The sequence below is a fragment of the Dermochelys coriacea genome, chromosome 13 (assembly GCF_009764565.3).
Source record: "Dermochelys coriacea isolate rDerCor1 chromosome 13, rDerCor1.pri.v4, whole genome shotgun sequence".
In the NCBI taxonomy this organism is placed as follows: domain Eukaryota; kingdom Metazoa; phylum Chordata; order Testudines; family Dermochelyidae; genus Dermochelys; species Dermochelys coriacea.
In genome coordinates this window covers 33513609-33537020 of record NC_050080.1, presented here as the reverse complement: position 1 = coordinate 33537020, position 23412 = coordinate 33513609, and the positions used below count along the sequence as shown (strand labels likewise).

The window sequence follows — 23412 nt, the reverse complement described above, 5'->3', positions numbered from 1 at the left end:
CTGCTGATGGCCTCAATGCCAAAACACAGACCCCCTGCTACCCCTGCAAGTCTTGGGCTCCCCCCAACCCTCACCTCTGCCAATGCCTGTTAATCCTAACCTGCAGCCACCAGTTATTTCACCTCTGGGCTTTCACATACACAGTTCTGCAGATGCACTGCAATCCAGATCCACGGCCTCTGGTGTCCCAGCCCTGTTCCTCTCACAGCTATGCCAATGACCCTCAATCCCAACCTGCAGCCCCCTGCTATTCCAGCCTTGGCTCCCTTCACAGCTCTGCTAATATACCTCAGTCCTGACCCACAATACCCCTACTATTCCTGACCCCAAATACTTCCCCGCTCTGCCAGTGCATGACAATGAGTTGCAACCTGCTCTGTCCTGGCTGTCCTGCCCCAAACACACAACGCTGACAATTCCCCTGGATCCTGACCCTCTGCTTGTCAAGTTTAGCCCTGCCCTCTCCCCACACAGAGCTCTCTCAATGCTCCACCGCTGTGACCTGCAGCTCTGCCTGCCCCAGTGTTCCAGTCCTGGGTGCACATGCACACAGTCCTGACAGCGAACCAGTCTGCAGCATGGGCCAAGGAGGGTACATCATGCTGTGTTTTAACACCCGTAGCAGCCTGTCCCCAAGCCTGGTTTGCAGACTCAGGCTCAAGGGGCTTGAGCTACATACAGTTGCCAATTTTGGTTGGACATATTCCTGGAAGTTTCATCCCATGACATAACCTTTAATTAAAGATTAATCTTTAATTCCTGGAGACTCCAGGATAATCCAGGAGGGTTGGTAACCCTAGCGCAATGGCACTAAAAACAGCTCAGCAGAAGTTGCATCTCAGACTGGCGATCGGACTCTGAAGCCTGGGGAGGGGGTGGGCTTCAGATCCTGAGTTTGAATGTCTGCATGGCTGTTTTCAGCTCCATAGCACGAACCCAAGTCTACATATCCGAGCTCTGAAACTAGATGCTGAGGGTTTCAGTCAGGGACAACAGCAAACCATGTATGTACACACACACGCACACACATACTTTCCTTCCATCAGGCCGCAGCAGTCACACATATAGTAAGCAGGTCTCATTTCTTTCAGCAGAGGCTGGCAGTGAAACACCCACATACACTGACAAGGTCTTATTCCCTCCAGCAGGGCGCAGCAATGAAACACACACTGTGGAAATGCCACAGAAGAGCTAAATCTGGCATTTTGAAAGGAGATTATAAAAGTTAGAGGCCCAAACTCCTTTGACTTTCAGTAAGATTCAGGTGGCTAATTCCCTTTGGCTCCATTGAAAATCTCAGCCTCACTATTATTTTAGCTTTAATCATCCAAGTTTGGAAATGTTGGCCATGAATCCATCTCCCAACTGAATTAGCATGTATAAAAAACCTTCCTAAATCTGGTCGTTTAGGGAAAGGAGGGTTCCAATTTTCATTTACACGCAGGGTGCTTAATGATAAAGAATGTTTTGAACATCTATTTATCACAATTTCTCTAAGGCCTGGTCTTCAGTGAACACATCCCAAATAGCTACGCTGACAATACCCTCAGTCTGGGACAGCTGTTGGCATAGGCTCTGTGGTGTAGACCTAGGGCCAGATTTGTAAAAGTATTTAGGCACCTAGTGGGATTTTCAAAACTACCTATGCCCAGGTGCTTTAGAAATTCTCCCAGGTCCCTAAACACCATTAAAATCTGGCCCTGTATGTACAGGAGTGCAGAGTATAGGCTAGAGACCCTCACCCAGCAGTTCTAGCATGGAGATGAAGCCAATCTCATGTTTCAGGCACTGGGCTGGCACTCAAAAATCTCGGCTCAGTTCCTGGCTTTGCCTCAGAGTCCCTGCATGACAATGAGCAGGCCACTTAGGCTGATGATTTCAAACAAAAATTAATGGGCATAGTGTGATCAAATCCCCTGGGCAGGGTTGGGAAATCTCAACCACCTTCATTCCTGTAGGCCATATCCCTAGCTGGTGTAAATCAGCCTTCATTCTACTGGAGTCATCAAGGTCAGATCCCCAGCTGGTGTAAATCGGCGGTTGCTATATTGGAATGAATGGGCCGGATGCGAGCTGATATAAATCGGCCATAGCATCACTGGAGCCAGTGGGCCAGATCCTCATCTGGTATAAATTATCCATAGCTCCATTGGAGTCAATGGGCCAGAATCTCAGATAGTGTAAATAGGCCACAGCTTCACTGAAGTCCATGGGTCAGATACTCAGCTGGTGTCAACTGGCCAAAGCTTTGTTGGAGTCAATGGGCCAGATTCCCTGCTGATGTAAATGAGCCATAGATTCACTGGAGTCAATGAGCCAGATCTCCACAGGCTGTCTGTGTGACTACACAAGTCATTTAAACTGCTCTTTACCTCAGTTTCCCCAGGTGTAAAATAGGCATAATGGAACTTCGCTTTCTCCCAGGGGTGCTTTGACAGTAAATTGTTAATATTAATGACTGTGAGGCACTGAGATACCCCTTGCAGAGGCATCCCTAAATGCCTAGGAAGGTGGATTTGCAGCACCTGAGGATACAGCCATCTGTGCCTTAGTTTCCCTCCCTTTGGCATGAGGATAAAGCTCCTTCCCTACCTCATGTGAATGATAGGAGGTGACATTTGTCATTGGCAGTGGAGTGTTCAGACACTGCAGTGCCCAGAAGCGATTAGCTACCTGCACAGACATTGTAATCCCAAACAATGGGCCTCAAACCTGACCCCACGACGATCAAAGCCAATCTCCCATTGGCCTCAGGGTTACCAGGATTGGGGCATACAAGCCGTGCTTGCTGATGGATTAACAATAAAAAGGCCAATCTCTGTGGGGGCCCACAACACAAATATCCAATCCAAATTCAGAGTGTCCCAAGGAGGCTGGTGTTTTGGAATTCTGACTGACCAATGCAGTAGCATAATATAACAGTAAAGAGAAAAGATGAAGCATGCAGGTGATAGCAAAGAAATTCGGTTTGCACTATGTGATCACTAGAGAGCAGCAGAGGAGAAGGAATGAGACAGAAGAGGAACTGGATAGAAGGAGATAATCATTCATAGATGTATGAATTTAAAGCCCAGAAATGACCACAGTGATCACTATATATCACAACCCTGATTTAATTTGTGCTTTAAGTCCAATAGCTGTGTCCAGCTCATGCAGATCAGTTAGAGAAACAAATTCAGACAGGGGCAGCTACTCTGTGAAATAAGAATGATGAATATGAATAAAATACATTGACATTATTATTATTATTTATTATTATTGTTTTATTATTAATACTAATAATACTAATATAGCACCTAAAGGACCTACCCAAGATCAGGGTTCTTTTGTACTAAACATGATACGGAAACAGAATAAGAGCCCCTGCAGCAAAGAGCTTACAATACAAATAGAGAAGACAGACAAAGGATGGGAGGGGAAACTGAGGCACTGAGTGGGAAAGTGATTTGCTCAAGTTCACACAGCAGGTCAATGGCAGAGCCTGGAACAGAACCCAGGGCTCCTTGTTTACTATTTAGGAGAAAGGAAAACTTTAGAGCTTGATGGTACCCTGGAATGAAAATTAACCAGCATATTTACATCATCCAGCATAATTATCATGTATTACTATAACAACTGCAGGTCCCAATCAAGATCAAGGCTCCAATGTTCTCTGCACTATAGGAATACACAGTGAGAAACAGTCCATGCCCCCAAGTGTAGGAAGACAACACAGACAAAGCATGGGAGGCATAGAGAAGTTAGCAATGCTCCTCTGAGTATGATGGAGTCATTTAAACACAGGAGGAGTGATGGCAAAATTCCTAGATTCCTAGATTCGTGAGCCAGTAGGGACCATTAGATCATCCAGTCTGAGCTCCTGTATCTCACAGGCCATTAAACTTCATCCAGATGACCCTCTACTGAGATGTTTGTTACACTAATACTTAACAGTCCTCATGAGATTGTGATGCTTCCCAGGGGTACCAAGGACTGTGAGGCACCTTGCTATCACCTGTCCTGAGCATGAGGAAGACTGGCTGTGCCATGGGTCAACTCCCTTACTACACTGGCTGTGGGCATCACAAGCGCTGCCTGATCAGCCTACATGGGTTCTGCTGTCCCTCTACCAGTTAGCAATAGACACACTCCAGCCCTAAAGCCCTCCAAGCATTCCCCCGGAGTGTGCAGCTCGTGGTGCACTGCGCACTCATAGTATTCACAGGGTCACTGCTCCCAAATGAACAATACACTAAGGCTTCCTAGTTACATCATATATCAATGACTCTACTTAACATGCAGCACTGAGATATGTTTATAGTGAAAACAAATAAAAGTATATTTAACAACATGGTGAGATGTAAGTGATAGCAAGAGAAATATTGGGAAAAATGTTTACAAATAAAATAATATCATAACGCAATTCCAGACCCTCGACTTTCTTATCTAATTTCGTTGGGTAACCCCTAATTCTTGTGTTATGTGAAGGAGTAAATAACATTTCCTTATTGATTTTCTCCACACCAGTCAAGGTTTTATAGACGTTTATCATATCCCCTCTTAATTGTCTCTTTTCCAAGCTGAAAAGTCCCAGTTTTTTTAATCTCTCCTCATAAGGAAACTGTTCCATACCCCTAGACATTATTGTTGCCCCTCTCTATATCTTTTCCTGTTCTAATACATCTTTTTGGAGATGGGGTGATCAGATCTGCATGCAGTATTCAGAATGTGGCCATACCAAGGGGTTATACAGAGGCATTATGATATTTTCTGTCTCATTATCTATCCCTTTCCAAATGGTTTCTAACATTCTGTTAGCTTTTTTGACTGCTGCTGCACATTGAGTGGATATTTTCAGAGAACTATCCATTATGACTCCAAAGTGTCTTTCTTGAGAGATACCTGGTAATTTTGACCCCATTATTTTGTATCTATACTTGGGATTATGTTTTCTAATGTGCATTACTTTGCATTTGTCAACCTTGAATTTAATCTGCCATTTTTGTGCCCAAGTCACCCAGTTTTATGAGTTAACTCTTCACAGTCAGCTTTGGATTTAACTATCTTGAGTAATTTTGTATCATCTGCAAACTTTTCAAGACCATTGCCCCTCTTTCTATTCATTTATGAATATATTGACCAGCACTTGTCCCAATACAGATCCTTGGAGGACCCCGCTATTCTCAGAGAGTATATGATAGGATTTAGCGCTGGAGTTATAACTGAATATAGGACAGAGATCTCTCTGTCTGGAGAGTAGGCTGAGGAGGGGTGTATATAGGTGTAAATGGCTGTGGAGTAGTACAAGATGATGACTATGAGGTGGGAGGAGCAGGTGGAGGAGGCTTTCTTCTTGCCTTCTGTGGAGCGAATCTTCCAGATAGTTCTCAGGATGAAGTAATAAGACGTTAAAGTTACCACACAGCTCCTCATCCCAAAGACTGTGTCAGCCAGAAAAGCCAGGGTTTCATTGAGACTGGTGTCTAAGCAGGAGAGTTTTAGCACTGGTGGCAATTCACAGAATAAATGGTTGATGACATTCAAGCAGCAGAAGGACAGCTGGAGCACAAATCCAGTGTTGACTGCAGAATTGATCACGCCAGCTATCCATATGCCAGCGATTAAACCAACACAAACCTCCTTCCTCATGATGATGGTGTAATGCAAAGGATGGCAGACAGCAGCGTAATGGTCAACAGCCATGACAGCAAGGACCAGAGCTTCACTTCCCAGAGTCCAAGTGAAGAGATAGATCTGTGTAATGCAACCTAAGAAGGCAATGGTCTTCTTGTGCTCCAGAAGGTTGTGCAGCATTTTGGGAATGGACACTGAGATGGATAAAAGGTTTATCAAGGACAAGTTGATAAGCAAGAAATACATGGGGATCTGGAGGCTGGTGCTGGCAGTAATAGTGAGGACAATGAGGAAGTTTCCAGCAAGGGCTGCCATGTAGATGAAGGTGAATAACACAAAGAGGAACATCTGGTATTCAGGGGGGCTGGACAAACCCACCAAGATGAACTCTGTGACAGAAGATTGGTTCTTCATTTCCAGATCTCCCCTACTCCTCACCTGTTGACATAAATCAGTTTACTGGGCCAGAACCTCAGCTGATGTAAATTAGTGTCATTCTAAGGAAGACCAGAAGCCAAAAGAAAGACATTAATTTGCACCAGCTGTGGATCTGATCCATAGACTCCAATGAAGCTATGTCAGTTTATGCCAGCAGGGTTCTGGCTAATTGATTTCAATATTGTACACCAATTCATAACAGCTGGACAGCTGGCCCATTGACTTTGAAGGACCTAGTATAAATCTTCCAGTGAAATTAATGTGAAATTAGCCTCGGGGAGATAAGACAGAGGCACATTACACCACATATTTTAAAAGTATCCACATCACAACAAAGGGACAAAGGCCAGAAGAAACCAGTGAGATCATTTAGTCCTATCTCTTATGTAACACAGGCCACAGAACTTCCCCAAAATAATTGACCCTTCACAGTGACATGGGGTGTGATTTTCCTCTCACTCGCCCTGGTGTAAATCATGAATTACTCCACGCTGAAGTGGATGGAGATCACTGGTTTAAAACAGAAAAAAATGGTGTAATTTTTTAGCAATGAGAGTAATAACCAAAGGGACAATTTGCCAAGAGTCGGAGTTGATTCTCCGTAACTGGCAAGTTTTAAATCAAGATTTTCTTTTCAAAATGGCACTGCCCCTTGAATTAGATAGTTCAGTCTCCTTAGCTCTACTAGTCTCTCAAGCAGTTTGAAATCACCACAGCTGGGAAGAGCTTTCTTGTTCTTCTGTTAGGCTGATGGCTGGAAATAAATATTTGTCTTTACTGATGTCACAGCCCTTTCATAGATTCAAAGATTCCAAGGCCAGAGGAACCATTACAATCATCTAGTCTGACCTCCTGCATAACACAGGCCAGAGAACATCTCTAAAATTACCATGATCACTCCATGAGTTTCATCAATGAATGATCAGTGTCACGATGCTTCTTAAATAGCCTCTCAGTGCTACTGGGGGAGGACACCTTATATCTCCTTTAGAAGTTAATTATCTAAAGGAGGCACTGATCTTGTGTTTTAATTGCTTATGTTATCATTGGTGTAATGAACAAAATACCAAAGTCCTTGGAGAGATACTGCAATAATGATAGATAGATAGATAGATAGATAGATAGATAGATAGATAGATAGATAGATAGATAGATAGATAGATAGATAGATATGGGGCTGTATGGGGGTAGATCAGTGGTCGGCAACGTGCGGCCCGTGGTCCACACATGGCCCATCAGAGTAATCTGCGGGTGGGCCATTTACATTTGCACAGCCACCTGCAACTCCCAGTGGCCACGGTTCACTGTTCCTGGCCAATGGGAGCTGTGGGAAGTGGAGCAATCTTCCAGACTAGCAGCCAGTCTAGACTGGAAGACATCAAGACAAGTAGAATCCACCACTTGGTTGGTTAGTTTGTTCCAATGGTTAGTTGCGTCCCTGTGTTCAGTGCCTAAGGAAGTCGAAGGAGCTGTTCTGATTTACTTAAAGATATGGATCTGCATCTCTACCTGGAAGCTCATAGCAGCCATCTGCAGCGAGCCCAGTGTGATGCCAATGCAGGGTAAGGCAGCTGCAATCCCATAAGAACACCCTGTGCATGGGGCAATGTGCCAGTAGCTCACTGGGTTAGGATGGAGAAATAGGGGTGACACCAATGGTACCATTTGCTACTCCAGCCGTCACCTGCTTTAACATTCCTGACTCTGTGAATATTCCCAGAAGGCAGCTTGGCAACTCAAGCTTGGAGCAGGGAATGGAGTTATAAAAGACAAAGTTTCAAAAGTGGCCTCTAACTTTGGGTGACTCACTTTTGGGCTGCCCAACTTGAGACATGTCAAAAGCCAATTTCCAGCAACTCCCACTGGCTTAAGTGACAGGGTTCCATCCTAAAAGATCCGTAATATGTAGTGAGACCTCCAAGGCCTTACCCAGTTGTTACTCCTGGACCTCTTCAACTGAGGTCTGTGGGAAAACTCTGAGAGCCTTCCTTAGGTCTCATGCAACACTTCATCAGGATCCACTTCATCAAACCCTCATGAAGAGGCTTCAGATTGATGATTTTTATCCAAGTTAAAGCACTCGTGGAACCCAAAATTATAATTATAGGTATCTTTGTGGTTTCTATTCTAATCAATGTGTGGTTACATTATAATTATGCAGTCAACTTCCATGGAGAAAATACTTCATACTAATCTAGCAAAGGCAAATTAAGAGCTAACAGCTGGAAGCTGAAGCTGGATAAATTCCAGTTAGATATGAATTGTTAACAGTCTGGGTGATTAAGCTTTGGAACAAATTACCAAGGGAAGAGATGGATTCTCTTGATGTCTTCAAATCAAGGGCTGGTCTTCACTACCAGGAGATTGATGCTGCTGCAATCAATGACTCAGGGATCAATTTAGCAGGTCTAGTGGAGACCCGCTAAATCAGGGGAGGGAAAACTATGGCCCGCAGGCCAGATACAGCCCATCAGGGCTTTTAATCTGGCCCATGGGATTGTGCACCCTGTGGCACAACAGGGCTAAGGCAGACTCCCTGCCTGCCCTGGCCCTGTGCCGCTCCTGGAAGCGGCCGGCATCACATATCTCCAGTCCCTGGGGGAGGGGATGGGGGGCAGAGGACTCCATGCACTGCCCTCTCCTGCAGGCACCACCCTCCTCAGCTCCCATTGGCCAGGAACAGGGAACCATGGCCAATGGGAGCTGAGGGGGTGGTACCCACAGGCGAGGGCAGAGATGCCTGCCTCCCACCCCAGGAGCCACTGCCAGACATGCTGGCCACTTCCGGGAGTGGTGCAGGGCCAGGGCTTGTAGGGAGCCTGCCTTAGTCCCACTGCATACTGCTACCACTCGAGGTAAGTGGTGCCAGGCCAGAGCCTGCAGCCTGAAACCCTCCTGCACCCCACACCCCAACCTCCTGCCTTGAGCCCCCTGCCACACCCCTCCTGAACCCCAACCCCATGCCCTGAGCCCTGTCCTGGGCTCCACATGCCCTTCTGCATCTCAACTCCCTGCCTGATCCCCCTCCTGCACCCTAACCCCTTGCTCTGAGTGCCTTCCTACACACCACACCCCCTCCCACTCCCCACACTCCCTCCCACACACCAAGCCCCTACCCCAGCCCTATATTCATGGTCCTGCATACAATTTTCCCACCCAGATGTGGCCCTCGGGCCAAAATGTTTGCCCATCCCTACGCTAAATGGATGGCAGAGGACTCTCCTGTAGACCCTGGTACTCTTTGAGAAGAGTAAGGGAAGTCACCTGGAGAGCATCTCCCGTCGACGCAGCACAATGGGTAAGTCAACTCCAGGTACGTTATTCATGAATTTGATTTACCCCCATAGTGAAGCCCCAAGATAAATGCCTTTCTGAAGGATATGTTTTAGCCAATCACAGGCTATGCTTTAGTAAAAGAAATGTTACTGGGCTTGACGGTGAAATTTAATGGACCATGCTAAACAGGAACTCAGAGTCTATATTCAGATTATCCCTTCTGGCCTTAAACTCTATGAGTCTCTGAGAACTTTAAAAGTATTATGTTTTGTATGCAGTTTTATGGATGGGGCTGAAACAGTTGTCCAGATTGTGGCCCAGTGAACAGTATATTAGGCTGTGGTTCAGAGCCTCTGGCTTCCTTTCGGAGATCTGCCAATCTACTGGTCACCTTGGATAAGTTGTTTCACTTCTCTGTGCCTCAGTTTCCTCTTCTGTAAAATGGGGTTAGCTGCTTTGTCAAGTACTTTGAGATCTACTGATGCAAAGGGCTACACCAGAGGCAGGCATTACTATTAATGAGAAGACACACCTGGAACAGGTTTCAGAGTAGCAGCCATGTTAGTCTGTATTCACAAAAAGAAAAGGAGTACTTGTGGCACCTTAGAGACTAACAAATTTATTTGAGCATAAGCTTTCATGAGCTACAGCTGACTTCATCGGATGCATGAGCTGTAGCTCACAAAATCTTATGCTCAAATAAATTTGTTAGTCTCTAAAGTGCCACAAGTACTCCTTTTCTTTTTACACCTGGAACAGAGCATTGAGGAACTGGAATCAATCATCCTTAAGGTTGGAAAACCATCACAAAGTGTGAAAAGTTAGGGGTGGGGGGAGGGAATTTACTCATACATCATTACTTTTACCAGTTGCAAAACAGCAACAAATTGTTTGAAGTGCTACTTTCTAGGGTTAAATCGCTTTAACGCTGCTAAATTTGACCTAAACTCATAGCGTAGACCAGAGCAAAGAGAAAAAGTTAACACTTAACAGTGTAGAAGTGCAGAAAGTGTTACTTTATTTTAGTGCTGAGCAAAAATTGGAATTTACATCCCATGGAAAATTCCATTATTTTAAGATTTGTTTTCATGCAAAATTGAGATGAACATAAGAACGGCCATACAGGGTCAGACCAATGGTCCATCTAGCTCAGTATCCTGTCTTGTGAAAGTGGCCAATGCCAGGTGCTTCAGACGGGATGAAGAGAATAGGTAATCATCAAGTGATCCATCCCCTGTCATCCACTCCCAGCTTCAGGCAAACAAAGACTAGGGACACTCAGAGCATGGGGTTGCATCCCTGCCCATCCTGGCTAGCAGCCATTGATGGACCTATCCGCCATGAAATTATCTAGTTCCTTTTTGAATCCTTTTATTGTTTTTGCCTTCACAACATCCTCTGGCAAAGAGTTCCACAGCTTGACTGTGCATTGTGTGAAGGGTACTTTATTTTGTATGCTTTAAACCTGCTGCCTATTAATTTCATTGGGTGACCCCTGGTTCTTGTGTTATGTGACAGAATAAATCATCTCTATCATATTGCCCCTCAGTCATTTTTTCCAAGCTGAAAAGTCCCAGTCTTTTTCATCTCCCAGGATACAGAAGCTGTTCCATCCCCCTCGTCATTTTTGTTTCCTTTTATGAACCATTTCTAATTCCAATACATCTTTTTTGAGATGTGGTGACCAGAACTGCACGCAGTATTCAAGATGAGGGCATACCATGGATTTATATAAAAGCATTATCATATTTTCTGTCTTATTCTCTATCCCTTTCCTAATGGTTCCTAACATTCTGTTCACTTTTTTGACTGCTGCTGCACTTTGAGCAGATGTTTTCAGATGAAAAGTTGAAATATTGAAACTTGATGCAGAAATAAAAGTTTCAGAAATTTTTATTTGGAAATTTCATTCCCAAACCAAATGTTTCATTTGGGTTTGGCGAACCATGTTCATCATGGGACATTTTGTCTAGCCAAGGTGCCTGGGCCATAAGGGTTTTGGGGCATGAAGTACCTGAAATGCAACTCTCTATGAGGCAAAAATGAAATGCTTCTTTTCGGTTCAACATACAGAAACATTTTGATTCAGGCCAGCTCAACTCAGAATAAATATTATGTTTCAGTTTTCCAGATAGAAATTTCTCTTTAGGAAATTTCATATGGAAAATTTTGTTTTTTTCAGAAAATGCATTTTCTGTTTTAAAGAAAAAGCATTTCTACAGAAAATTCGTGAATAGCTCAAGTTACTTTAAAAAATTAATTTTTCCCCCTCACTTTATACTATTTTCCAACTCTTTCCACTTAGGAAACAAAGGCCTGCTTTAGACCTAAAACTTAGGTCAATCTTTCCTAGGTTAATAGTAATATATATATATGAGATGCTAGGAACTGTACAAAACTGATAAAGGAAGGAAAGATACACAATGAGAAAGAGGGAGAGGGATAGCTCAGTGGTTTGAGCATTGGCCTGCTAAACCCAGGGTTATGAGTTCAATCCTTGAGGGGGCCTTTTAGGGATCAGGGCAAAAATTGGGGATTGGTCCTGCTTTGAGTAGGGGGTTGGACTAGATGACCTCCTGAGTTCCCTCCCAACCCTGCTATTCTATGATTCTATGCAACCTATGCCCAGCAGAGTTAAGGCATTATAAAAGGGTTGTAAAGTATTATAGCAACAAAAATAATTCTGACAATGGTATCAGTCCATTACTTGTTTGAGATAGTAGAGTTATCAATAATAATGCAGAAAATGAAGAAGATTTCAATAAATATTTCTGATCTGTGTTTGTGGGGGGAAAAACAGATGATGTACTTCATCATATGATGATGATAATAATCTTGCCATTCCACTAGTACCTCAGGAGGATATTAAAGTTAAGGCAGCTACTAAAGTTAATTATAAAGCAGCTGAGTTAGGAGCTTGCTGGACTGTTAATGCTATTTTTCAATAAGTCTAGGAACGTCAAGGAAGTTCCAGAAGACTGGAAGAAAGCTAATGTTGTGTCAATATTTTAAAAGGGTAAATCGGATGACCCAGTTAATTATAGGCCTGTTGGTCTGACTTCAATCATGGGCAAAATACTGTAACAGCTAATAAAGGACTCATGATGTTGCACTCCATATGCTTATGATTTTTATTTTTGTTTATGAATGTGAATATGATGTAACTGGAATATGCTTTATGCAAAAGGTCTCTTGTAAGGTATCATTACAAATCTTATAATCTACTGAGTATCCCATTTGTTTGCATATATTATTTCTATGTCTGGAGTTAGGAAAATAAGATATAAGCTTCTATTACTGATGTAAAAATATTAAGTGGAAGCCATTAAGGGTGCATTAAGAATCAGCAAACTGTAAATGGCTCTGTTTACTTGCAAACCTTCCTGTGTGTGGGCCAGCCCAGGAGGAATGGAGGCTGGGGTCTCACAGAACATGTAACCATATCACATGATACTGGAATTCATCTTAAATCTGGTACTTTTCCATTTAGAAGGAGGGTTGGGGACCCAGAGAGACAAAAGATTCCTCCTATGTGCCAAAGCTATAAAAGGCAGTGGGGCAGGACAAAGAAGAAGGCCAATCATGAGAAAACCCCTGCTTACCATCTGAAATGTCTGCTGGAACTAACAAGGACTGTACCAGGGGAAAGGATTGGGCCCAGACTAGGAAGGAGTCTAGTCTGTGAAAGAAGCTTATTGGAACATCTCTGAGGGTGAAATATTACCTGTAATCAGTTTCTTAATGTATTAGGCTTAGACTTGCCTGTTTTTGCTTTATTTTGCTTGGTGACTTACTTTGTTCTGTCTGTTATTACTTGAAACCATTGAAATCCTACTTTTTATACTTAATAAAATCACTTTGGTTTATTAGTAAACCCAGAGTAAGTGATTAATACCTGGGGGAGCAAATGAAACATTTGGCATGTCTCAAGTTGGGCAGCCATCCATCTAACATCCCATCACAGGCCATTGGGCATATCTACCGCTAATAGTCAAAGATCAATTAATTGCCAGAATTAGGCTATCCCATCATATCATCTCCTCCATAAACATATCAAGCTTTGTCTTGAAGCCAGATATGTCTTTCCTCCCCCCGCCCGGGGGGGATCTAATTGAATCTAATTTAACTAGATTTCAGTAAGGCATTTGATACCGTGCCACATGGGGAATTATTAGTTAAATTGGAGAAGATGGGGATCAATATGAACATCAAAAGGTGGATAAGGAATTGGTTAAAGGGGAGACTGCAACGGGTCCTACTGAAAAGTGAACTGTCAGGTTGGAGGGAGGTTACCAGTGGAGTTCCTCAGGGATCAGTTTTGGGACCAGTCTTATTTAATCTTTTTATTACTGACCTTGGCACAAAAAGTGGGAGTGTGCTAATAAAGTTTTCAGATGATACAAAGCTGGGAGGTATTGCCAATTCAGAGAAGGATTGGGATATTATACAGGAGGATCTGGATGACCCTGTAAACTGGAGTAATAGTAATAGGATGAAATTTAATAGTGAGAAGTGTAAGGTTATACATTTAGGGATTAATAACAAGAATTTTAGTTATAAGTTGGGGACGCATCAATTAGAGGTAACAGAAGAGGAGAAGGACCTTGGAGTATTGGCTGATCATAGGATGACTATGAGCTGCCAATGTGATATGGCTGTGAAAAAAGCTAATGCAGTTTTGGGATGCATCAGGAGAGGCATTTCCAGTAGGGATAAGGAGGTTTTAGTACCATTATACAAGGCACTGGTGAGACCTCACCTAGAATACTGTGTGCAGTTCTGGTCTCCCATGTTTAAAAAGGATGAATTCAAACTGGAGCAGGTACAGAGAAGGGCTACTAGGATGATCCGAGGAATGGAAAACTTGTCTTATGAAAGGAGACTTAAGGAGCTTGGCTTGTTTAGCCTAACTAAAAGAAGGTTGAGGGGAGATATGATTGCTCTCTATAAATATATCAGAGGGATAAATACAGGAGAGGGAGAGGAATTATTTCAGCTCAGCACCAATGTGGACACAAGAACAAATGGGTATAAACTGGCAACCAAGAAGTTTAGACTTGAAATCAGACGAAGGTTTTTAACCATCAGAGGAGTGAAGTTTTGGAATAGCCTTCCAAGGGAAGCAGTGGGGGCAAAAGATCTATCTGGTTTTAAGATTCTACTTGATAAGTTTATGGAGGAGATGGTATGATGGGATAATGTGATTTTGGTAAGTAATTGATCTTTAAATATTCAAGGTAAATAGGACTAATCCCCTGAGATGGGATATTAGATGGATGGGATCTGAGTTACCCAGGAAAACATTTTCTGTAGTATCTGGCTGGTGAATCTTGACCATATGCTCAGGATTTAGCTGATTGCCATATTTGGGGTCGGGAAGGAATTTTCCTCCAGGGCAGATTGGTTTTTCGCCTTCCTCTGTAGCATGGGGCATGGGTGACTTGAGGGAGGCTTCTCTGCTCCTTGAAGTCTTTAAACCATGATTTGAGGACTTCAATAGCTCAGACATAGGAGAGGTTTTTCGTATGAGTGGGTGGATGAGATTCTGTGGCCTGCACTGTGCAGGAGGTCGGACTAGATGATCAGAATGGTCTCTTCTGACCTTAGTATCTATGAATCTAAAAAATCTGTTACCGTCTCAAAGAAGGAGATCAGGTTGGTTTGGCACAATCTACTTTTTGTAAAACCAAGTTAAAGAAATATGGGCTGGATGAATGTGTGATGAGTTGGATCACAGAAACCCCCTTGGGAACTGCCAATTGATGTGTTGAGACTATTTCTGCCCCTGCTTTCTTCCCCTGAAAGCTTGGGACTTCAGTGTGCTGCCTGGTTTGAGCCAGACCCGCAAGCCTGCTGCAAACCCAGACCCAGGTCTGAACCACAACCCCTAACAGCTATAGGCTTAACTGAAAGCAGCATAAGAAGGATTCCTCTCTTTAACACTCAGATGCCCAACTCCCAATGGGGTCCAAACCCAAAATAAATCCAATTTACCCTATATAAAGCTTATGCAGGGTAAACTCATAAATTGTTCACCCTCTATAACACTGATAGAGAGATATGCCCAGCTGTTCCCCCCCCCCAGGTATACATACTCTGGGGAAATTAATAAGTAAAAAGTGATTTTATTAAATACAGAAAGTAGGATTTAAGTGGTTCCAAGTAGTAACAGACAAAACAAAGTGAATTACCAAGCAAGGGGGAGGGGGGGCAAACAGCTGTGTATATATCTCTATCAGTGTTATAGAGGGTGAACAATTTATGAGTTTACCCTGCAGAATAAAGGTGGCTGCAATCGTGAGAAATCCCCTAGCTACCACCTGAGTTGGAACAAACTCTGTACCAGAGGAAAGGATTGTGCCCAGACTAGGAAGGTGTCCAGTCTGTGATAGAAGTTTATTGAAACATCTATGAGGGTAAGATTTTATCTGTATTCAGTTTTCTTACTGTATTAGACATAGACTTGCATGTTCTATTTTATTTTGCTTGGTAATTCACTTTGTTCTGTTCCACCCCCTTATATGGCTTTGGCACAAGGCAGGAATCTTTTGTCTCTCTGGGTCCCCACCGGCCCTTCTAAATGGAAAAGTACCAGGTTTAAGAAGGATTTCAGTATCAGGTGACATGGTCACATGTTACTGTAAGACTCTAAGCCTTCATTCCTCCCAACCTGACTCACAGAACGGCCTGCAAGCAAACAGAGTCATCCACAGTCAATTGTCCTGGTTAATGGGAGCCATCAAGATTCCAAACCACCATTAATGGCCCAGGCTTTGCATAATTAAAATAGACCCTCAGAGTTATATTTCATATTTCTAGTTTCAGATACAAGAATGATATATTCATACAAATAGGATGACCACACTCAGTAGATTACAAGCTTTGTAATGATACCTTAGAAGAGACCTTTTGCATGAAGCATATTCTAGTAACATTATATTCACACTCATTATCATATTTTCCTAAAATCATATAGAGTGCAACGTCACAGCCTGGACTATAAGGTGGATAGAAAGCTGGGTAGATTGTTGGGCTCAATGGGTAGTGATCAATGGCTCCATGTCTAGTTAGCAGCTGGTATCAAGCAGAGTGCCCCAAGGGTCGGTCCTAGGGCCGGTTTTGTTCAATATTTTCACTAATGATCTGGAAGATGGTGTGGATTGTAACCTCAGCAAATTTTCAGATGACACTAAACTTGGAGGAGTGGTAGATATGCTGGAGGGTAGGAATAGGATACAGAGGGACCTAGACAAATTAGAGCACATAGGGCTTGTAGCACATAGTTAATGAAATTCTGCTATGTTGCTGGAGCATTAGTCAGTCCAAATGGAATAATTAAACACTAAATGTGGCTGTAGATGGTCCAAAGGGTGGTCTTCCGTTACAGATATAGATAAGATTGTAAGACACTGTGATGGTGTGACACTCCCCTCTGGTGTTATCTGGACTGGTGATCTGCTAAGTCACTCCAATCATTGACTCTGGGAGCCACCCTTACCCTGCTCTTCTGTAAGAACCCCATTCCTCGGCTGTTCACACACAGCCTCTGGCATGTAAGCTGCTCCTGCAATTGTGCAACCGAATGACACTAGCCAATATCTCTGGTCCCAGACACAACCCTAGGAACCTCTGTCTTGCAGTGTCCAGTTATGCCCATTGGACACTGCAAGCTTATATGAGTTTGTCAATTTAACAAAGAAATTGATATGTACCAGGCTTGTTATCCCACACACTTCAAACCAAATGCACTGCTTTATTTGTAGAATAAACAAATTTATTAACTATAAAGATAGATTTTAAGTGATTATAAGTCAAAGCATAACAAGTCAGAATTGGTCAAATGAAATAGAAACAAAATGCATTTTAAGCTGATCTTAACACTTTCAGTGTTCTTACAAACTTAGATGCTTCTCACCACAGGCTGGCTGGTTGCTCTTCAGCCAGGCTCTCCCCTTTGATCAGTATTTCAGTCTCTTGGTGATGGTGGTGTCTGTAGATGTAGGTGGAAGAGAGAGAGAGATCATGGCAAATGTCTCTCCCTTTTATCATGTCCTTTCTTCCCTATTGGCTTTGCCCCCACCTTCAGAGTCAGGTGAGCATTACCTCATCACAGTTTCAAACTGACCAAAGGAAGGGGGGTGACTCCCTTGAGAGTCTAACAGATTATTTTGTTGCTGCCTAGGCCAGCGTTCATTGTTCCTGTGAGGCTGGGCTGGGTTTGTTCCATCCATGCCCTGATGAGGTGTGAACTGCCCCTGTGCTTCTGGAGAGTTTTTGTCTTGTCTTGCTTTAAGCCATGAGGATACATTTCTAGCCTCATAACTATATAAATGAAATTATAACCTAGAACATTACTATAACATCACTATAACAATTACTATAACAACCATAATCAGTGCATCATGACCCTCCTGAAGACACCCGACATGAAAAACTTTGCATTGGATACCACACAATCATTTTATAAGGATGAACATAGGGATTGTAGGTGTTCCCCCGAGGTACAGAGCATCACAGACAGGGTGTGCATACCCCTCAATAGGCAAGAAATGGTTACCTCCACACTATAGGTGGAGGAAATACCACCCTTCAGACAAGGCTGGGCATTCCAACTTCTGTGCGAGTATAAGACCAGACCAGTCTGGTCTGAAGAGTGGTACTAGAGAAAGTTTTGGAATTAATTGATAAACTTAACAGTAACAAATCACCGGGGCCAGATGGCATTCAGCCAAGAGTTCTGAAAGAACTCAAATGTGAGATTGTGGAGCTATTAACTATGGCTTCTAACCTGTCCTTTAAATAATTTCTGTACTCAATGACTGGAAGATAGCTAATGTAATGCCATTATTTAAAAAGGGCTCTAGAGGTGATCCTGGAAATTACAGACTGGTAAGTCTAACGTCTTCTTGGGTTTGGGTGCAATGTTTGCTGGTCCCTGGCCATGCTGTTGGCAGAGTTCTGAAGGGAAGGTGAGTTTTTGTTCTCGTCCATGAATGAGAGGGTCATGAAGGGTTAGCCAGGAGATGCCAAGGATCAGAGGAAGTGTGGGGAATGGCTCACACCAAATTGTATTATTTCTCTGTTTCTCTGAATAACGGCCTCCAGGGGGACTGTCTCCTCCAGAACTGGATCTGAGAACAGTGGAGAGCCTTCAAGAGTTTTGGTAGTGTCAGGCTTGGCCTTGCTTAGCAGGGGGATCTGTAGGGCCTGAGCTGTAACTGCATTCATGAAATTGTCCACTGCTCCTGAATTCATGAGGGCCCGTTGAAGGGGAATCTGTCAGGAGTCCCCCAGGATGTGCAGCTGGATAGGAACCTGTAAAAGGAAAGCCTATGGATGGGTGCCTCATTAAGGACTAAAATATGGGGAAGTTCTCTTCTCTCAGGGTCCAGGCCGATTGCCCCCACCAGGCGTGGTTGGCTTGTTTCTCCATGCTCTTCGGTGTTTGTACTGGGCAGACTGAGATGGCATGGCCAGTTTCACCACAGCGGAAGAACAGGGAGTGCTGGTGGCGCTGTTCCTTTTTTCAGACGTGAGTTACTGGTGAGCCAGATTGGCTTGCATGGGTTCAGCAGCTGATACAGAAGCTTGGGTCATGGTATGTGGTAAGGTAGGCTACAAGGAACCCCCTTTCTCCTCCCTTTATTCTCATAGACGATTACGTATGTAGATGGAGATGTCAAAAAGGCATCTAGGCCCATTGGCGTCTCTACACATGTCTGTTCATCTTTGATTCCTTCCCTGAAGTCTCATCAGAACTGGTACAACTGTGCTGCTTTGTTTCACTCTGTACCCGGTGTGAGGCAGCGGAAGTGTGCTGCATAGGAGGCCTCTGTGCCTTGCCCCTTCCAGAGTCCCCTCATGGCAGCCTCAACCACTCACACTCAGTTCAGGTCAGCGAAGATAGTGGACACTGAAGAAAAGCATCCCAGTCCGACAGCACTGAGCTATGGCCTTCCAGCAAGGGGGAGACTTGGTCTAACACATCTTCTGTCAGCAGGCTCATTACTAGGGCCATTTTGGCCTGGTCAGAGGTATAGATTTGGAGATACTTCAGGAACAGAAGGTGGCATTGGTTCATGAAGCCCCAGAACTGCTGGTGGTTCCTGTCAAACCATTGTGGTAATGGTATTGTAGGTCCCTGATCAGGACAAGGCACTGCATGCTGTGTTCACAGTGCTGAGCTCCCTCACTTGCTCCTCCAGCTGCTGTTTGTCTGATAGCAGCTGTGCAACTTGGGCCTGCAGTGCTTGATTACCCACCTGGAGGTGGAAGGTCCATTTGGGAAAGTCCAATGCTTCTAGTGGCTGCCGTGGTGCTGCTGGGTGCATCCTTCTCAGACCAGGCTCAGCTCCTCAGGGTAATTGTGGTCCAAACAAGTTGTCATGGTTGAGTTGTGGGTGGCCATACTTAGTAGTCAGATCCAGACTCCTTGGTCACAAGGCAGCAGTCAGGAGTCAGCTGAGTCAGGAGACAAACTGGAGATCAGAACCACGAATCAGATGCCAGGAGTCACACCAGATCAGAATGCCAGAGCAGCAGGAGGCACACTGTGCAGAACAGGGTGGAGACCAGTTGTTCAGACAACTTCCTGTTCCTGCTGCTGGTTTAAGTACAGCCACCTGGCCAATCCACTGCACTGGGACTCTGCCACCAGGACAGAGGTGGAGCCTTAAGCTGGAGCTGGGCTTCATGATTTCCAGGTAAGCAAGCATTAGCAGGCTGCCTGATGGAGGACTGGAATGTGGCTGCTCTTGTAGACCAAGGTTTGAGACCCATGGATCATAACAGCAATGAAGTTACTGTATTGTAAAAATGATTAAAAAGAAAAGGGCATCAGGGCCAGCAAATCTAACTAATCATGAGATTGTATTAGATTAAATTATCATATTTTATATTTAGATAATTTTTAATAAAAATCTTGCCACCCTTTGCATCACATTTGTAATCTGATTGCAATTTTTTGTGGGCACAGACAATAGGGTGCTCCACGGCTGGAGCACCCTCGGAAAAAAATTAGTGGGTGGTTAGCACCCATCGGCAGCCAAGCTCCCCCCATCCTCCTCTACTGATCAACTCCTCCCTCTTCCTCCCAGAACCTCCTGCACACCACAGAACAGCTGTTCAGTGGCATTCAGGAGGCAGTAAGGGGAGGGGAGGAGTGGCGATGGGGCATGCTTGGGGGAGGGGGTGGAGTGGGGGCAGGAAGAGGCGGGGTAGGGTGGGGCCTTGGGGAAGGGGTGGAGTGGGGGCAGAGCCAGGGCCAGAGCAGAGGTGGGAAGAGGCAGGGCAAGGGTGGGGGCTTGGAAGTAGGGATGGAGTTGGGGCGGTCCTGCGGCGGCGTGTGGGATCAAGAGCCCCCCAAGTAGAAAGGAAGTCAGCACCTAACCCTCCCAATAACGTTACAACATTGTAACTTCATTGATTTTACACTCAACTGCAATTAAAATCAAATAAACTCTACAAATGTATGTGAATTTACACCAGATTTGTACTGTCAGATTGAGATCAGAATATGGTCCAAGATTCATAAACACAGTTGAGGAAATGTGTATTCCTGCAAACCATATTTAGTGAAATTACAAAAAATAAAATAAATTAAATGTTGCTCAACTTTCTAAAGAACTTTCTAAAGGAATTAGTCACTGAACTCTCACTGAATTTCATTGGGGGTTAGTGCATAACACTCTTAGGAACCTTTGAAAATATCAAACAGAAAAAGTCATTTAGAAGCACAAATTGTGAGAAAGCAGGAAAGAAAGCAAGAGGACTATTCTCATCGCTCATGCAAGCTTCCAAAACAATGAACCAAGCTGTAATTTCAATATAGACTCTGGGAGTGAGTTATAGCTGGTTGAGGATTACTGTTCTTCATATATAGTAACCTTCTGCAGGGAGATCTTCGATCCCTTTCATGCTTTCACCTTAAGAATAAATGTGCCTGCATAGAAAGGGCTGTGTGGTAACTTATAACTATGGACATATGCACTGTTTATATCCTCTGGAGAGATAGCAGAGTGTAGACACGGGCCTTTTACAGTTTGTTGGCAATAGCACAGTTTAGGCAGGGACCTTTGCAGTCTGCAAAAACCCCTGTCAGGAGACATGGGTCTCTGACATTTCTTGTTGAAGGAGGAAATGAGTGATGCAGAGTCTGGACAGTTTCTTTTTGTAATTTGTTTCATTTACGTATAAACATGAGACTTGGAACAGAGGTGGTCACAAACAGCATGCAGGTTGTCACTCAAAGTGAGTACAACTTCTGTCCCCAATCTTGCAAATACTTACATGCTTAACTTCACAACTGTGAGTAGTCCTACTGATTTTGTAACTAATCATGGTAGTACAGCTAGGCATGTACTTAAGTGTTTGCAGGACTGGGACCTCATTTTATCATTCATCCTTGAACACCACTGAGCCCAATTTTTTTGAGTGTATATGTAACCCACATTAGAGCTTGTGTCTTCTGCCTTTCCTTCCTTCACCAACTTCAGGGATGTTCTTGGAAATGTTTTTTGTTTTCATCTGAATTTTCCAGGTTCTTATTTTTTTGTTGTTGTTGGGTTTTTTTAGTGTTTTTGTTTTGTTTTGTTTTGTTGTTTTGTTTTTAATAAAAATAGAATTCCAAAACTTGGGGAAAATATTCCAAAACAATAGATTTTACTAAAAACTGAGCTTTATCGTTAAGCAAATTTTTAAAAAATACTGATTTTTGAGGGGTGGCTTCCCATTTGGAAACTGGAAGATTTTCATGTATTATTTTTTAAAGGTTTAGTCTCTTTAAAACAATGGAAAATCATTGTCTTTTTTCAATTAGCTCTAGTGTTATAAAGAACATGGGTTCATTATGACTGGGAACTTGGTGACTGGATCTGAATGTTTGTGAAAAGAAGCTGCTCAAGAAGGGTTTTGTCTAAATTATGAGTAGTGTGACAAAGCTCTGTCGTTGCCTCCATGGGTCCTGCGTTTTCTGGCGGATTTCGCTAGCCTCAGAGGCTCACTGTGACCCTGCACGTAACCCTTCTCTCTCTCTAGGTTACAGACTACTGAGCCATTTTCATCATAAGCCAGCGAGGGAGGTGAGGAGAAGTTATCCTTCCTTGCACAGTTTCTGTTGTCTCCCAGTCTCAGTGATTAATCAGGGGGCAAAGGTGTGGGGGGGGGGGACCCGGCCCACCCTCTACTCCAGGCTCCAGCCCAGGGACCCTAATAGTATCAGCTATGGTAGCTGACCTTTTAGAAACATAACGTACAATTCTCTGGGCTACTTCCCCCATAGCAGCCCTCACTTCCTCAAGCTCCACTTCACCCTTACCTCAGGGTCTCCTTCCTTGTGCCTAATATGATGTATACTGCTCAGCCTCTCCAACAGCACAACTTCCTCCCACAGCTCCTGACATGCACACCTACCTTACTAACTGGGAGGCTTTTAACTAGTTTCAGCCAGCATTTGATTGGTTTCAGGTGTCCCAATCAACCTAGCCTTCTCCCTGCCTTCTGGAAAGTTTTTAATTGGCCCCAGGTGTCTTAATAGACCTGGAGCAGCTGCCATTTCACTTATCCTGGTACCAGGGATTTGTTTAGCCTGGAGCGAATCCCTCTCTCCCCCACTGCTCTCCCATATACAAAATGGCGGGACCTCCTGCCACCTTTGGAGGGTGAAGAGCCCCGGTGGGCCAGCCTATATTCCATCTTAGTCCCAAAGCCCGCTGGGGATGTCAGTTGGCGGCTCCTTCACGGAGCCGTGAGCACGGGCGTGTACTTGGCGCGGTTCACCATAATCCCAGACACCTGCCCCTTTTGCGGCGTGAGGGATACCCTGGCACATGTCTACCTGGAGTGTGCCAGGCTGCAGCCCCTATTCCGGCTCCTCACCAATATCTTATTACGTTTTTGGTTGCACTTCTCCCCTCACCTTCTCATTTATGCACTCCCTATCCGTGGCCCCACAAAGTCACGGGATCTCCTGGTCAACCTCCTCCTGGCCCTAGCTAAAATGGCCATCTACAAAACCAGAGTGAGGAGGTTGGCCGATGGAGTCTCCTCTGACTGTAGGGCCTATTTCCGATCCTCGGTCCGTTCACG

At 44.1% G+C, this 23412-nt stretch overlaps 1 protein-coding gene across 1 annotated transcript; it reads right to left on the bottom strand.

The window, feature by feature from the left end:
• Positions 1-5103: 5103 nt before the first annotated feature.
• LOC119842180 (olfactory receptor 13A1-like) lies at positions 5104-6027 on the bottom strand. The gene has a single exon (XM_038370086.1). The coding sequence runs from the start codon at positions 6025-6027 to the stop codon at positions 5104-5106; it is 924 nt and encodes a 307-aa protein (XP_038226014.1).
• Between the last annotated feature and the right edge of the window lie 17385 nt (positions 6028-23412).

Excerpts from the sequence above, each read along its gene's own strand:
- LOC119842180 (XM_038370086.1), bottom strand. The coding sequence starts at position 6,027 with ATGAAGAACCAATCTTCTGTCACAGAGTTCATCTTGGTGGGTTTGTCC.